This window comes from Colletotrichum karsti (assembly GCF_011947395.1).
Source record: "Colletotrichum karsti strain CkLH20 chromosome Unknown Scaffold35, whole genome shotgun sequence".
NCBI lineage: Eukaryota > Fungi > Ascomycota > Sordariomycetes > Glomerellales > Glomerellaceae > Colletotrichum > Colletotrichum karsti.
In genome coordinates, this window is record NW_024065935.1 from 274,605 (window position 1) to 290,044 (window position 15,440).

General features: G+C 54.3%; 3 protein-coding genes across 3 annotated transcripts; 1 reads left to right on the plus strand and 2 right to left on the minus strand.

Annotated features, from left to right (window-relative positions):
• Window positions 1-256: 256 nt before the first annotated feature.
• On the minus strand, window positions 257-2,645 carry CkaCkLH20_09684 (glycosyl hydrolase; the record flags this gene model as incomplete). Its single annotated transcript, XM_038892399.1, has 3 exons — window positions 257-907; window positions 956-2,206; window positions 2,262-2,645. 3 exons carry the CDS (start codon window positions 2,643-2,645, stop codon window positions 257-259), a joined length of 2,286 nt encoding a protein of 761 aa, XP_038742282.1.
• Window positions 2,646-4,090: 1,445 nt separating this feature from the next.
• On the minus strand, window positions 4,091-6,346 carry CkaCkLH20_09685 (uncharacterized protein; the record flags this gene model as incomplete). The annotated part of the gene is made up of 5 exons (XM_038892400.1): window positions 4,091-4,854; window positions 4,916-5,452; window positions 5,509-5,838; window positions 5,896-6,174; window positions 6,226-6,346. The coding sequence occupies 5 exons, from the start codon at window positions 6,344-6,346 to the stop codon at window positions 4,091-4,093; spliced, it is 2,031 nt and encodes a 676-aa protein (XP_038742283.1).
• A 1,671-nt stretch (window positions 6,347-8,017) lies between these two features.
• On the plus strand, window positions 8,018-15,313 carry CkaCkLH20_09686 (antiviral protein; the record flags this gene model as incomplete). The annotated part of the gene is made up of 4 exons (XM_038892401.1): window positions 8,018-8,445; window positions 8,507-10,375; window positions 11,015-11,134; window positions 11,191-15,313. The coding sequence occupies 4 exons, from the start codon at window positions 8,018-8,020 to the stop codon at window positions 15,311-15,313; spliced, it is 6,540 nt and encodes a 2,179-aa protein (XP_038742284.1).
• Between the last annotated feature and the right edge of the window lie 127 nt (window positions 15,314-15,440).

The window sequence follows — 15,440 nt, forward strand, 5'->3', positions numbered from 1 at the left end:
AATACTCATACCGACTTAGATAACCAACAGAGCAGTATGACACCAAAGGCAAGACTCTTCGTTCGAGTGTATCTGCCATGCAGCGTCTCAGTGAACACAATGCTTCCCATTAAACCCGGCATCAATCATACCTACAGGCGTTCACGTCTATGAAAGCCGAATGCCTACGTAACCATACAGCCAGACCCCGTCTTCTAAACCATGCCCCAACCCACGCGTGCGATCCTCCTCTTATCCATGGACCCTCTCAGCCCATTTACATAACGTTGCAGTTGGCGTAATTCTTCTGGCACTGCTCGAGGTACCCCATATCCTCCTCCGAGCCCTCCGTGATGTTGTGCTGCCTGACGAGACCGCTGACCTTGAGGGTCTGCTCGCCGTCGCCGTGCCACCACTTCAGCTTCTGCACCAGAGGTCCCTCGTCGTCGTCCATGCTGATGGCCCACTTGCCGGACGATACCTCCACTTGGCAGTGGTCCTGCGGGAAGTGGAACTCGGGCAGGAAAACGACCGTCGGGGCCGGGTCCGAGGGCGGCGCGGCGGCGCGGAGTTTTAGGTTGAAGGTGCAGCTGCGGAGGTCGAAGCCGTACTGCAGCACGTCGCCGGAGACGACGACGGGGGAGGGCCGCACGAAGGCTTCGGCGGCGCGGAGGCCCGGGGCGTTGGTGAGCGCCGGGTCTTTGGTCGGCTCGGTTGAGATGGAGGGGTTGGTGATGGTTCTCTGGAGGTTCTCGGGCGTGACCTTGGTCTCGTCGGGGACGTCCCTGCTTATGGAGTTGCGTGGGTTGTCCGAGGACTGGTTGGGTTCTGGGCTGCGGGGAAGAGGCGACATTGGCAATGTCTTGTCATCTAATGAGAATACAGAGAGATCCTCGCCGTTCCATAGATCGCCGTGTTGATGTGTGTTCTGGTTGTTGTTAGTAAGAACACTGCGCTCACCGAACGGGCTGCTTACCTTTGCCACGTAAACCCATAGACAGTGACCCTCCATACCAGAACCTTCTGCTCCAAAGTAGTTTGCGTCCAAAGCCAGTGACTGATCCGTGTAGTCGCCCGTCTTATACGCCTTCTTGTTACCCATGTCGTACGGAATTCCGAATTCTGTCATGACACAGGGGTGCTTGCCCATTCGGTCCAGGCCCTCCTGCCGCAACGACGCCAACTGGTCTTTGAAGCAGTTGCGGATAGCAGTTTCTCCAACCTTGACCGACAAGGCCTCATGCCAGTATCGCCCTCGCAACACACCAACGACGTCGACATTCCACACTCTGTTCCAACGCTTCGTCATCAACGTAATACCATCGTACCAATGCGGCGAGAATCCCATGAGCGGATCGTCGTCCTCGGTGCCCTTAATCTGTGGTGGGAGCTCTAGGGTCGGGTACTGCATCAACATGATGCAGTTCTTGTGGATAGGTCGAAGCGCATCTCTGTACAGGCGGTACGAGTGCATGAAATAGGTGTTAGTAAACTCCGGGTGGTCGATCGTCTTTCCCGTATTGGGGTTCTTCGAAAAGTAGTCCTTTTTAAGCAGCGTATCGGTCTTGGGGTCCCAGATGCCGTGTTGAGCCCAGATGCACTCTCCCAGCTTCCATCCCTCGTCTCGCTTCCATCCGTATCTTGAGTCGTCGTAATCGGCTGGCAACCAGGCAATCTCGCCGTGGGGGTCGATCAGTGAGCGACCGACCTTGTAAGGCCCCATACCACCCATATCCCAAGTCTCAACCTCGCAGGCGCGACCAGACCCCGTAAGAATGGTTTGCCAAATGGTTGGGCAGGAGCCCTTCTTGAGTTTCTGCGCGCTCGGGATGATGCTGAGATCGGCGTATCCCACCAACCCACATCCCGGCTCGTTCATGCTCTCCCAGCCGACGACGACTTCGTTCTCCAGGTCGCCCGCCTCGTGTATCCTCTTGGCAAGGTGTGCGCATGCGGCGACGAAGTGGCCCTGCAGGAAGTCTTGGATGTTGATGCCGTTGATAATGCACTTTGGCGCAAAATCCCTGCCACCGAAGTACATGGTGAAGATGGTAGCGGCGGCGAGGCGCCAGTAGTTTGTGGACCAGATCATCTTCGGAAACTCGTCGGGCTTGGGATAGGTATTGTGTACGATCGCAGCCTCGGTAGCGGCAAAGCTTTGGGGGTTGAGACCGCAGGCGTAGATGGTCCACATGGGCGCGCCTGAACCGCCGCAATACCTGGACCACTTGGAGACGTCAGTATTGATTCTGTACATGTTGTCGCGGGCTTGAGAGACATACCACATCCTGATGCGGATCCATAAAGACGTAGAAACCGTACTCTTTCGCTATCCTCAAGATCTCGATCGTGTGCTGGATCCATTCCTCATCGTACCGTCCCGGGCCGGCGGCCTCGATGGCCTCCCACGTAAAGACGTATCGGATGGTGTTGTAGCCGTAGCGCTTTATCCTCGAGAAGTGCTCGTGGGCCTCCTCCTTGGGAAAGGGGCGGTTGTGGAATTTGACGTTGTCGCCGTCAAAGAAGTCTTCGCCCACGTGGGAGGGCTGATCGGGTTCGCTGGGTAGCTTGGCGTCGGCGGCGACGTTCAGACCGCGGAGGACAACTTGTCTGCCGTAGCCATCGCGAAACTGGCCGTCTTCGATGGTCAATCGCAGTGAAGACATGACGGCGGGATCTGTTGTTGGTTTTCTTTCTTAGCAGCTGTCTCTTCTCTCGCAACGCCCAGGTGTTGCGGTGGCCAGAGGATGTCTTTCTTGGCTGGGAGTGATCGAGATAGGAGTGCACGAGGTACGATGGCAAGCGACGGGCAACGGCGGCGAACGGGACACCAAAGGTCCGAGATTGAAATTGGGACGGTTCGATGACGTCCTGATGGGGTGTTCTGATTAGCGGGATGCGATAACCTGCCAGGTACGTAGCTTATCACGCCAATGCTTTAGCGATTGCCAAGCGCTAATTTCAACGGGGTCTTCTGACGAACAGTGAACCCGGGCTTTGACTTATGGGCATGAATAACAGAGAAAGTGATAACAGCAAAGGTTAAGCCGAAAACTCAACACTTGAGACTGAGTGGCAGATAGAAGAGTTAAATACGCGGAATTTATATTCCTCTTCACATTGCTCGAAGGCTTCCAAGCGACTTGTCTAGTCTGGACTCGAAGTGGAAGCGTGACAGACCAGCCATCTGAGCTCGTTTTCGTGTTTCGCTGCAAGCCAATGAGCGTCAAGTCTCGGTGATTTTAGCGGACTTGGCGGACCCGTGGCGTCGGCTCCCGCTTGAACTCCGGACCGATGCCGCCAAAATTCCGGGTTAGTGGCAAGCTGTGGGCCGTCGGGATGCTCCACTTCGGTCTGTCGCTCCGGCGATGTCAGCAGCCACACCCGTTTCACGATTGTACATTGGGGGTGTACAATACTACAGCCGACCTACGCAGGCAGGCAATTGCATGTCCTCCATAGAAGCGGTCGAAAACGGTCGGAAACAACAACCCCACGACATTAAATAGCCCTCATGTCCTCTATGACTGTCAGCGGCGGCTTCTCATATCTACGTTAGCCAAAGCCAAGGCGGGCCATAGCGACTAGAAGCGCTGATTTAGCCGTTTGAGTTGTTGGCCTCTTCTTCTTCGGCTTACAGATCAACAATAGTAAAGAAGAGTACATGAACGCTTTACATAGCCACGGAAGAGCTCCCAACTACGTACACTAGCAATATAACGTGCCAAATCAGGGGTACTCAGGGGAGTATGCGACATTTTGGAAACATTAGCGGACACCTCAACACTTCATCTCTCGGATGGAATCTCGAACTCCTCAGGGGCCAACTCAAGCATTAGACGACTTTGTATTTGCGCGAGGCCCCAGCAACAGCAAAAAGCGGCTCGCAAAGAGATGTCAGCTGGACATTCTGAATGAATGTGAGACTTAAGGTCCATGGCCGTATTTCCCCTGTTTCAAGGCAGTGAGGTTATGGGTTGCTGAACTCTTCACCCTACATCATATCACATTTGTCACTCTCATCATGGCCGCAGCCCACGAGATCAAGCGCCGCAGAAAGGCACCGATATCTTGGAGAACTCGGATCATTATTAGTCTGTCCGTACACCCATCATGCATGAACGCTGTCTTTGTCAGAATCAGAATCATCCCCGAACCCCATGCCGAAAGCTCCTCCTCCAGGAGCCGGCTCGCTCACGGAACCCCAAATCAAATCTATGTACAGGCTCGGCTTGACCTCTTTCCTCCTCAGAAAATAACGCTTGATGAACCACGGTAAGTACTGGGTGACCTGGTGGCGGATGAATCTGCGCTTCGACACCGCAAACACCAGGTCCAAGTCCTCGAGGCTCCGCCTCTTGGTCTCCTCCAACAGGAGGAACACGAGCACGAGAGCCAAGAGGTTCAGTCCCGCGAACAGGTAAAGCGAACCGCTGTCGCCCAGCTTCGAGTTGATGCTGGGGAAGAATATCGACAGCAGACCCGCGAAACCCAAGTTGACGGCGATGGCGAAGGCGCAGCCGGCTTCTCGGTGGGAAAGGGGGAAGCTCTCCGAGGCGTACGTGAAGGGGATCGGACCCAGGCCGGGCGAGTAGGCAGCCGCGAAGAGCAGGATAAAAAGGGCCACGACTCCCATCTGGGCGTTCGGTTCGTCAATGTAAAAGCCCACTCCTGCCAGTAGCATAAACAGGGCCATGATCGGCAGCGTGAGGATGAGCCATTTGCGTCGACCGAGGGTGTCAATGGTCCTGATTGCGGGTAGCCCAAAGACGAAGTTGACCGCGCCGTAGCCTAGACTGAACACCATCGATATGCGTTCGGTCGCACCGGCACGATGAAAGAGAGTACCGGAGTAGAAGGCCAGGACGTTTATGCCTACGATCCCGGATTAGTGAGGTGCGTGACAAGTTTTGGAAACAACACTTCGAAGACATACCACAAAATTGCTGGGCCAAGGCGACGGTAGAACTACTGATCAAGGCGTTCCGCAGTCGTCTCTGCATAAACAGCTGCTTATACTGTCGCACGAATCCTCTCATGGTGGAGAAAAAGCTAGGTATCAGTCGTGGGTCGGCGTGTTTATTGGAGAGTTCTTCCTGTTCGATGGACTTGTGGACGAGGTAAATGTCGCGAAGTGCTTGAAGTTCCGTGTTCCGCAATTTCTTGAGAATCTCGTAGGCACGCTGGGGATTGTAGCTGGGACTCGACATCCGCATCAAGTATCGTGGACTTTCGTCACAGAAGAAGATAACCAAAAAGAGGAGTGCCAGTGCTGGTACCAAAGGCGCGGCGACCATGAGCTGAAATACCAGCCTCTTGTCGCCGGAAGTGTCGAAGATGAGGTTGAAAGCAAACCCGACCAGAAGGCCGGCGGCTACCCAGAGTTGCCATGCAAGAATCGATGTACCGCGCCAGAAACCCACGGCAGTCTCACTGGCCAGGATGGGTGTACTGACGGCTTTGAGGCCCATGCCTGTTGATCTTGTTAGCGGACCATATCACACAGTCGACGTCAATCTCAACGCGCACCTATGCCATTGATAAGACGAATCGCGAACAACTCCTGCCAGGTATGCGCAAAAGCCGACCCCAAAGAACTGGCAAAGATCAAAATGGCGGCGACTACCATTCCACCCTTTCGTCCGAGGTAATGGTTGACCGGCAGTGCCAAAGGGCAGCCTAGTATCGCGGCGAATAAGAATGGTGAAGCATTCGCAGCTCCGAGTTTCCAGTCATTGCTGCTGATGTCTGCATCCGTTCCGGTCAATCCCTTATTCGTCTCGTCGGATGGATTTGGCATCTCGAGACCGAATTGATTAGCATATATGGACGAGCCGTTGAAGGAGGCTTGGACATGGCCTAACTTGTGCGTTAGCATTGATTATCTGTCAGATGACAGAGGGATGAATACGTTACCTTGAAGGAAAGCCGCAAGAGACACAGTGATGATGATGGTCCACATTCCCCTTTCGCTGAACGGAACATCACGCTCACGACGAAGCGCCCGCTTCTCCACCGCTGTCAACTGCACCGGCAACTCTTTCCCTGCGCCAGGATCTGGGTTGCGTGCAACCTCATCATACAGTTTGATGTCTTTGGCCACGCGAGCAGCTCGGAGCACAGCGGTGGTGTCGACGGTCAGGCACTCGGCGAACGACCTCACGTCTGCTTCTAATTGTTCGTCCGTATAGTACGCTGAAGATTGAAGTTAGTTCGAGTTAGATGGCTCTATTGAAAACTACCAACCAAGTGGGTTTTCGATCACAGCCCGGTCGTTGATCCGTCGACGATGGGCCTGGGCTTGAGGCGTCAGCCGCTCCCGACCGGAGTGCGACTCAGTGGGCCCGAGGGCATCTAAAGATGCCATATCGATGGGTAAACTATTGATCCAATCGATTGAAGACTCGTGGGAGGCGTCACACTATCAGTTAAACCATGTGGAAGAAGTCAACGTAGGGCTGAGGTTGTCCAATGCCGGGCCGATCCCAGACGTTAGTTGAAGAGCTTTCTGGGACGTTGAATCGTTTTAAGGCGACCCGTCATCAGCAAGGCTCGCCAGCGGCACGAACCATAGTCCTAGAATCTAAGACGCGGGCCAGGCGAGAGGAAGCGGAAGTCCAATGGGATACCACGGTCGCGTTCCGCGTCGGTGTACTAAAAGGTACGAATCAGGCTCTCTTGGCAATACTATGTTCGACTAGGCCGTGAGAGTCGCCATGCACGAGGCCGTCATCCTTAATCCTTCCGGGACCGTTCAACGACTGCCGGTACCTCTCGACTCCTGTATACCCCATGCGGAGTAGCGTAGCGAGGGAGAAAGCGGGGAGGAAGTTGGTCACCTTCGCTTTCCACGTAGGGCTGTGGTGGCGAAGTCGATCTTTCTGTTCCTTCTCCCTTGTCTTACCATGAGGTATCACCAAACAACCTTAGGTGTGTGAACCGTTTGTCTGACCTCAGCTACGTGCCATATCGCTGGGCGGCTGGTCACGCTGGAGCGCAAAGTCGTCTTCAACAACGTGAAATAGAGTACGACTCTGGGCCAACCAGACGTTGCGTGGAGTTTCTCTTATGTCAACCGATGAAGAGGGAAGGTCGGTGTCGAAGTCTCGTTTCGGAAAAGAACACTTCATTTCCTGAGTTTGCTTGCTACTACCGTTAAGAACACCAATAGCAAAAAGCGAGAGAGAACGGATAATGCACCAAGAACAGGCAGCACTTGCAAGGTGGCTTACTTTGAGCCAATGATTCTTTTCAGCTCGCATATTGGAGGTTGACAGGGCTGGGTCGCACGCAGATCGCCCGGCGATGGCTGTCATCATGAGCAAACAATCGAAACAACTGGCGTTCAGTCGTCCCGTGTCTCGCTCGCTGCGCCACCCGGGTGCGGCCCCGGCCTTCAACTTTGTGGCAGTCGGGACGAACTGGACTTGGAATATTGGACTACTGCAAGACGGCGGCGCTAAACGCTGCGGTCCAACAAGATACCCCGCGGGGATCGGTCAATTCAAACAACTCCGCCTTTTCGGTATTTGCGGGGAGCAGAGCCACGTTCGAATAGCTGGGAGACGCAGCACTTGATAGTACTCGGTGAAGGAATACAAGGCGGCCGGAGGTTACATGCAACGCGACTGTTGCCTGCTGTGTGCTCGTGATGACCGATTTTGTGGCCATGCCCACCAAGATTCCGGGGAAGAGCTGTGTCTCGGGGGGAAGATCCAAAGACGGTCAATTTCGTGTCGATCAATGGGAGCGGTACACCGCAGGCTTACCTCATTCCTCGATGCGCACCGTCCCGAATAAATCTCCTGCATCGCTGTAGATGAGTGCTGCTTGATGCACCATCGGCCATCGTGTGTCTCCCATCCGAGGAAGACTCAGTTGATTCCCATCATCCGCATAACATGTGCCTCGACACGCGGTCGACACGCGGTCGACACCAACGTCAACTGGTTTCCGTGAAAACGCAGTAGACGGCTTCGTCCCGAATGACTGATTCCCAGCAACCAAGCGAGCCCGGGCATCAGTTTGCGACCGCATCATGGATCCTATCAGCATCTCGGCGTTCACCATGACGCTTGTCGGCGTTGCAGGCAAGGTCGTGGAGGGCACCGCCAAGTTTGTGGAGGAGACGAGGGTGATAGACTCGAGCATTCGCGACTTCCACGAGACGATCCGAAATCTCTACGCTGCGCTGCGCAACGTGGCCCGAACACTCGACCAGCATCCGACGCAACTTCCCTTTGAAAGGGAACACCACCAGGACATTTATCGCATTCTCAAGTCATGCAGTGGCGCACTCGAGAGGTTGAGATCAGCGCTTCCGGAGCTGGCGCAGAACCCGGGTCCGATTGCGAGGGCTCGAGCTAGCTTCGCAGCGACCTTGAAGACGAACGTCATTCGCGACCTCGTATCGCACATCACTTCATATACGCAGGTTCTCCAGCTGAGTCTGATAACTCTTTCTCTGTAAGCAGACTGCATGCGTCCCATGCGAATCGGAACACGATCCATGACCTAACACACCCAGCGGTTCTGTCTGGAACCAACAAAAGTCACAAGACCAGGTTCATTTCGAGATTAGAAAGTTGACCGATGCCATCCGATCTGCAAATCTCGTTTCGCGGACTCCCACGACGACAAGACGAGCATCGACGGAGTGGGAGGATGATGATGGAACCAGAGTGGAGGATTCGCTGTCAGTGACAAAGGACATCCAAGCCTGGAGGATGTCCGCAGATGAGGTCGCAGCCGCCGTTACGCTGCATGACGCCGAAAGAGACCCGTCGCTGTTGTCTTTCGGCTCGTCGTTCACAAATCTATCGACCGTCAAAGAGGCTGGCTTGAAAGAGTCGACGAGCGACGTGGACTCGGACGACTGGGACCCGGAGCCCGAGAGGAAAGATGGGCCAAGCAAAGACATCCTAAGGCATCAGTACGAGGCCAACCAAGATATTGTAGGTCAGCTGGTCAAGTGCGGCATTTTTCTCCGAGCGTCACTATACCAGAAAAGGGGGATCGAACTTCGAGAACAGCTCAGTCAGCCAGGGTATGACCAGGAATTCGCGTTTTCGGAACAAGCAGCCATGAAGGAGAGACTGGCAGAGATTCTTCTCCGTTGCGAGACCGAGGACGAAACGACAGAGGCAAAAGCCATCCTGCAGAAGCTGCTGCAAGAGGAAGTGAAGCAGTCCGATGACCAGAGAGACGACGAGCGCCGTAGCAGGCTATACCATGATCTCGGCAGCCTCTACATCAAGCTTGGGAGTCTGAAGCAGGCAAAGACTTTCTTGAGTCGAGCACTCGAAGGCAGAAAGAATCAAGCGCCCATGCCTGTCGATCTTGTGTTAGAGACTGCCAACCTATACATCAAAGCGTTGCAACTTGCCGAGGCATACGATGAAGCTCGCGGAGTGAAGAACTGGGTTGACACAGATGTCCTACCGCTCACGGATCGACCAGCTTCACCTCCAGCTCCAGACACTCGAAGACCGTCGGCAATGGGGGAGCTTTCCTTGGTATACGCCTGGTGCAGCCAGAACGGATTTGACATTGACGCGAGCGGCTTCCACTTCGATGTCTGCGACTTCATGACGCGTACCTCGCCACTCCACAAGGCCATACAGGATGAAAATATCGAGACTTTGAAGTTGATGATCGGCCATGTCACCAGCCTCGAGAATGGCGGCAACGTCGGAAAACCAACGCCATTGTTGCTCGCAGCCGCGACCAGGAATCGCGAAGTGGTCGGTTTGTTGCTGAAGCACAAGGCCCGAGTTGACGTCAGAGATAGCGGCGGACTAAGTCCTCTTCACAAGTGCCAGAGCGAATCTGGTGGCGTCAACGTCGCGCAGCTGCTGCTTGACCACACTCCAGAGCTTCTAGACTTGGTAGACAACTCGGGCAAAACAGCTCTGTACATGGCTTGCGAAATGGGTAATAAGGGAATGGTGCGCTTTCTGCTGACTCAAGGAGCCGATCCGAACATCTGCCATTCGGCGAGAACAGGGCCAGCATCATCGCCGATGGACACCAACATCTGCACGCCTTTGATTGCTGCCATTCAGGTCGTGGCCACAAGAAGCTCTCGCAAGATTGCCATAATCGATATGCTCCTCTCTCACGGAGCAAACCCGCACCTGACCGACGCCAATGGGAGAAACGCCTTCCAAGCGGCCAATAATTCCGGGTTGGCGGGATCAGAAATCAAGCGGCTCCTCCAGCAGCACGCGCAGATGCCACCGCGGAAGTCTAGCGATGCTTCTTCCTCGACCGTCTTCACGCGGTCTTCGACCTCGAGCGTCGATCAAGCGAATCGTGTGCCGCGGCATAGACTGATGAGCTTCCTCAGCAAAACCGAGTCCAATAACTCTAGCATCGACGCGGTTCGGGAGAAGAAGTAGGCGAATGTTTTTTGTCGGTGAGGTGGAAACGATGATTCATGCGACATGATTAGATACCCCTTGCTAGCGAGCGAACAATCATTGAATTTAATTGATCTGTTGTCGTCCACTGGGCGATTCTTGGTGCTATTCATATCCTTGGTTTCCGTAAAGCCATGTAGTTGCTCTAGAGAAAACGATTCAAATGGCCTCAAGGAGAATGTCTGCTCTTGTCGTGGGATTTCTGGATGTTTCGCTTCCAGAAGGTGCTGCAGCAGACGGCCATTGAGGAAACACTGAACTCAGCGAGGTTCTTATCTTATCGGGCCCCACTTGCTGTTGTTGCAAAGGTGAATGCTCTAAGCGGGGCATGATGTAATAAGGGAGGCAGCGCCATTGGTGGGGCAGGCATCACCACAGATCATCGCACCTTCTCATCTCACAAACAAGTTGTCGCCCTTGCGCAGGAACCTCGCATCCCACCCTGAAGTGGTCTCAAAAATCTCTCACATCATTCGAATCCAGACTTTCCAACTGCCAGTCAGTTTCGATTTCACTTCTGCGCACACCAAGGCCACGCAAGAGCTTGCAGCACTGGTGATGCCCCGCCATCGGAACGCCTCACTTTCATGATTCACGGTTTCTGTCGTTTCCAGGATGTCGAGTTCCAAGGCTGCGCTGAAAGCCATTGGCGAGGCTGTCAGACAGCAAAAATGGGATGATGCTATTCAGAAGGCAAGCGAATTTCTCGAGCGCGACCCAAAGCACTACCAAGCGTAAGAATCTCACGTTGCGCCTGCTTCTGTTGAACCGCTGCTGACTCTCTGTGAAGGAACACCTTTCTGGCTTTCGCGCTGGATAAAAAGAACCGCGTTGATGAAGCCGAGAAGGCGTACAAGATTGCCGCGGCGGCGAAGCCGAAAGAGCCAACGGCATGGCAGGGACTCATCAAGCTCTACGAGAAGCAGGATCGGAAGCGCTTAGAAGCGTACCAGCAAGCAGCCGTGAGCTTGGCAGAGATCTACCGAGACGCGGAAGACATGTACAGATGCCAAGACGTCATTGACAAGTTCATCGACTTCGCCAGGTCTCAAGGCGACACCTCCCAGTACATCGAGGCTCTAAGTGTTATCCTCCCGGGAAGCCCCATCTACTCGGCCCTCGAGGGACGGGTACCGCATCCCGCCAAGACCTACGAGACGATGGCACAGATCATTGAGACCGACGAGAAGAAGCGCATCAACACACTCATCGGCGAGCGCAGGACGAGGATAGGAGCTCGGCTGAACGAAGTTACGCTCGAGGTGAAGCGTGAGGTCATCAGCCAGAGCAAGCTCGAGTTCGTTTACCAGCAACTCATCAATTGGACAAACGACGACGAGCTTCGACGGAGATACGAGGAGAAGCTTCTGCAGTGGTGCTATGATCGCCTGCTGGTTGCGCCGTATGGTCCTGAAAAGGGACAGGCCTTACAGGCCGTCTTGAAGTTGGCCCTCGATATGGTCATCATCAAACACCCTTTCGGACTTGCTTGGGAGATTGCCATCAACTGGAAGGATGCCAAGGAAATCAAGGAGTGGGACGTTAACATGTTGAGGGATTACTGCTCGTTCTTCCCGGAAACAGACTTGTACAAAGTCATCACCGGCTTTTTGACAAGCACCATCTCTCCGTTTCCGAAGCCGACACCCGCAGCTCTCGAGGCAGAAGACACCGAGGAGGAGAGTGAAGACGATGAGGGCGGCGGTGTATCCATGGTGCCCCTGACGGAACAGGATAGAATCCTGATGATGACTGACGGCATCACAACATCAGACTCACTGTTCGCTCATCGTCTTATAGGAGAGTACTACCAACACCTGGAAGAGTACGAGAGCACGGTGGAGCAGATGCGGAAGTCCATGGAGCTGCTCAACGCCGAGAGAACCAAGACTGGAATGAGTTTCCAGAACACGAGTGATGCCTTCTCCCTATACCTTGGCACGGCGTTGGTATTCTATCAGTCCCCCAGGAATCACGGCGAAGCCAAGAGGCTGTTTGAGGAGGTCCTCACCCATGACCCATCATCCACCCCGGCACTGATCGGTGTTGGTCTTATTTACGAGGAGGAAGAGGATTTCGACGACGCAATCGACTTTTTCGGCCGCGCGCTGAAGAGAGATCCTAGCAACCTTCGCGTCAAGACCGAAGCCGCCTGGGTCCAAGCACTGAAGGGTGACTTTGAGACAGCCAGGATGGAACTAGAGGCTTCTCTGCCTCTGATTGAAAAGCTGAACCCTCCAGCCAAGGAGCTTCTCGCCCAAACACAATACCGCTTAGGGTCCTGCGTGTGGAACCTGGACACTTCGAAGGCAGCTCGCAAAAGTCGCACGGGTGCCTATGTCTATTTCTTGGATTCTCTTAAGAACAACCTCAACTTCGCACCAGCTTACACCAGTCTCGGTGTTTACTATGCCGACTACGCCAAAGATAAGAAGAGAGCCAGGCGTTGTTTCCAGAAGGCTGTAGAGCTTTCGTCTTCCGAAGTCGAAGCTGCGAAAAGGCTTGCACAGTCGTTTGCTGACGAAGGCGATTGGGATCGAGTCGAGTTGGTGGCCCAGAGAGTAGTCGACTCTGGCAAGGTCAAGCCCCCTCCGGGTTCCAAGAGGAAGGGTATCAGCTGGCCTTTCGCTGCGCTTGGTGTTGCTGAGCTGAACAAGCAGGACTTCCACAAGTCCATTGTTTCCTTTCAGTCGGCTCTCAGGATATCGCCGGAGGACTATCATTCTTGGGTGGGCCTCGGAGAGAGTTACTACTCCTCCGGTCGCTACATCGCTGCGACCAAGGCTATCCTCAACGCCCAGAAACTAGAGGAGACTGCCTCGAAGGAGGTACTGGGCGACACTTGGTTCACCAAGTACATGCTTGCTAATGTCAGGCGTGAGTTGGCTGAATTCGACGACGCCATCGCTCTTTACCAGGATGTCATCGAAGATCGGCCTAACGAAGACGGCGTGGCCATTGCGCTGATGCAGACCTTGGTCGACAATGCGCTTGATTCAATCGAGAAAGGACTATTCGGCAAGGCAGTGCAACTCGCCAAGGACACTATCACCTTCGCATCCAAGGCTGATGCTGCCGTCGTTGAGACTTTCAACTTTTGGAAGTCACTCGCCGATGCTTGTTCTGTGTTCTCAGCAGTACAAAGCAAAGCCGTGGATTTCCCTGCAGATACGATCATGAGCCTGATTGACGGTGGCGACAAGCAGGCTTATGACCTCTTCTCCGACGTGGATAATGTGGGCACTGGTGTCATCTCTGCTAAGGGTCTTTTCTCCGAGGACGAGAGACTAGGTGTTGATTTGACGAGATGCATCCACGCCACTATACTTTGCCACAAGCGAGCAATCCACGTCTCCGCAAACGACTTGCATGCTCAAGCTGTTGCGTTTTACAACTTGGGTTGGGCAGAGCATCGTGCCCATATCTGCTTGCCTGCTAGCATCAGGAAGAAGTCAAGTGTTTACTTGAAGACCGCCATGAAGTGTTTCAAGCGAGCCATCGAGCTAGAGGCTGGAAATTCCGAATTCTGGAACTCACTAGGTGTTGTTACAAGCGAAATCAGCCCGGCAGTATCTCAACATTCGTTCGTTCGAAGCCTGCATCTCAACGAGCGCAGCCCAGCGGCATGGACAAACCTGGGAACTCTGGCTCTTCTCCAGGGCGACATGCAGCTTGCCAACGAGGCTTTCAATAGAGCGCAGTCCACAGATCCGGATTACGCCCACGCTTGGCTTGGTCAGGGCTTTGTGGCACTCCTGTTCGGCAAGACGAAAGATGCCAGAGGTCTGTTCACCCATGCCATGGAGATTGCAGAATCGTCTTCCGCTCTCACGAGGCGTCAATTTTCCGTGTCTGTCTTCGATCACATTTTGACGACTACGTCCGCCAACATCGCCTCGCTCATCCAACCCATCTTCGCTCTCGGTCAGCTGAACAACCTAAAGCCGCAGGATCTGGCATATGGTCACCTATCGACCATGTTCTTGGAGCGTACTCACGATAATGTGAAGTCCGTCGAGATTTTGGAGAAGATTTGCGGTATTTTGGAAGCTGATTTTGAGGTTACCGAGTCACCCCAGTCCCTCGCCCAGTTTGCTTTGGCAAAGGCGGATTTGGCGAGATCGTACTTGGCGTCTGGATCGCATGAGCAAGCCATCGAGTGCGGCGAAATGGCACTTCAGCTGAGCAGCGACGAATCGGACAACGAATTGACCAAGGAAGAACGCAAGAAGGCTCGCCTTTCCGCTCACCTGACGGTGGGCCTGGCGCAATACTACAGTGAGGATGTCAATGAAGCACTCCTTTGCTTCGAGTCGGCCCTGGAAGAATCCGATGGCAACGCAGATGCCGTGTGTCTCCTGGCCCAAGTTCTCTGGGCTATTGGTTCAGAGAGCTCCCGCGAGAAGGCTCGCAATTCCCTCTTCGAGGTCATTGAGAAGCACCCAGACCATGTCCAGTCAGTTCTTCTCCTCGGTGTCATCGCTGTTCTCGACAACGATGAGGAGTCCATCGAGGCCGTCGTCTCCGAACTGGAGGGTCTCCGCACCAGCGATAAGGTTGCGGAGGTGGAGCAGTCTCAGATTGGCGAGGTGCTCGGGGCCATCGCGAAGCTTGGAGAGACGAGCACAGATGAAGATGTCTTGACGCAGATCCAGACTGACATTATGCTGTATCCCCATCTTCCTCACGGATGGTCGAACCTGGCAGGCTTCGGCGGCGAACAGTATCCCGCCGAGATGGCCTTGACCGTGGCTAAGAAGGGCGTCCCCCCTCGCGGAACGCTCGAAGCAGACGATTTGGCCAGGGCATACGCCGGTACTGGCGTTGCAGCGGATGCCCAGACGGCTATTTTCTTGTCTCCCTGGACTGCGGATGGATGGAGCTCTTTGAGAGAGATTGTTTCTGGGAATTAGATGTTGCCGGAGAGTGGGATTCCTGGACCGAGGTTGACCAGTATGTCTGGTGATGGCGTGTTCACTCACCGTGTCATTAAGGTCAGGCCATGTTTTGTTGCATAAGGTAGTCAGCGGATGTAGAAAT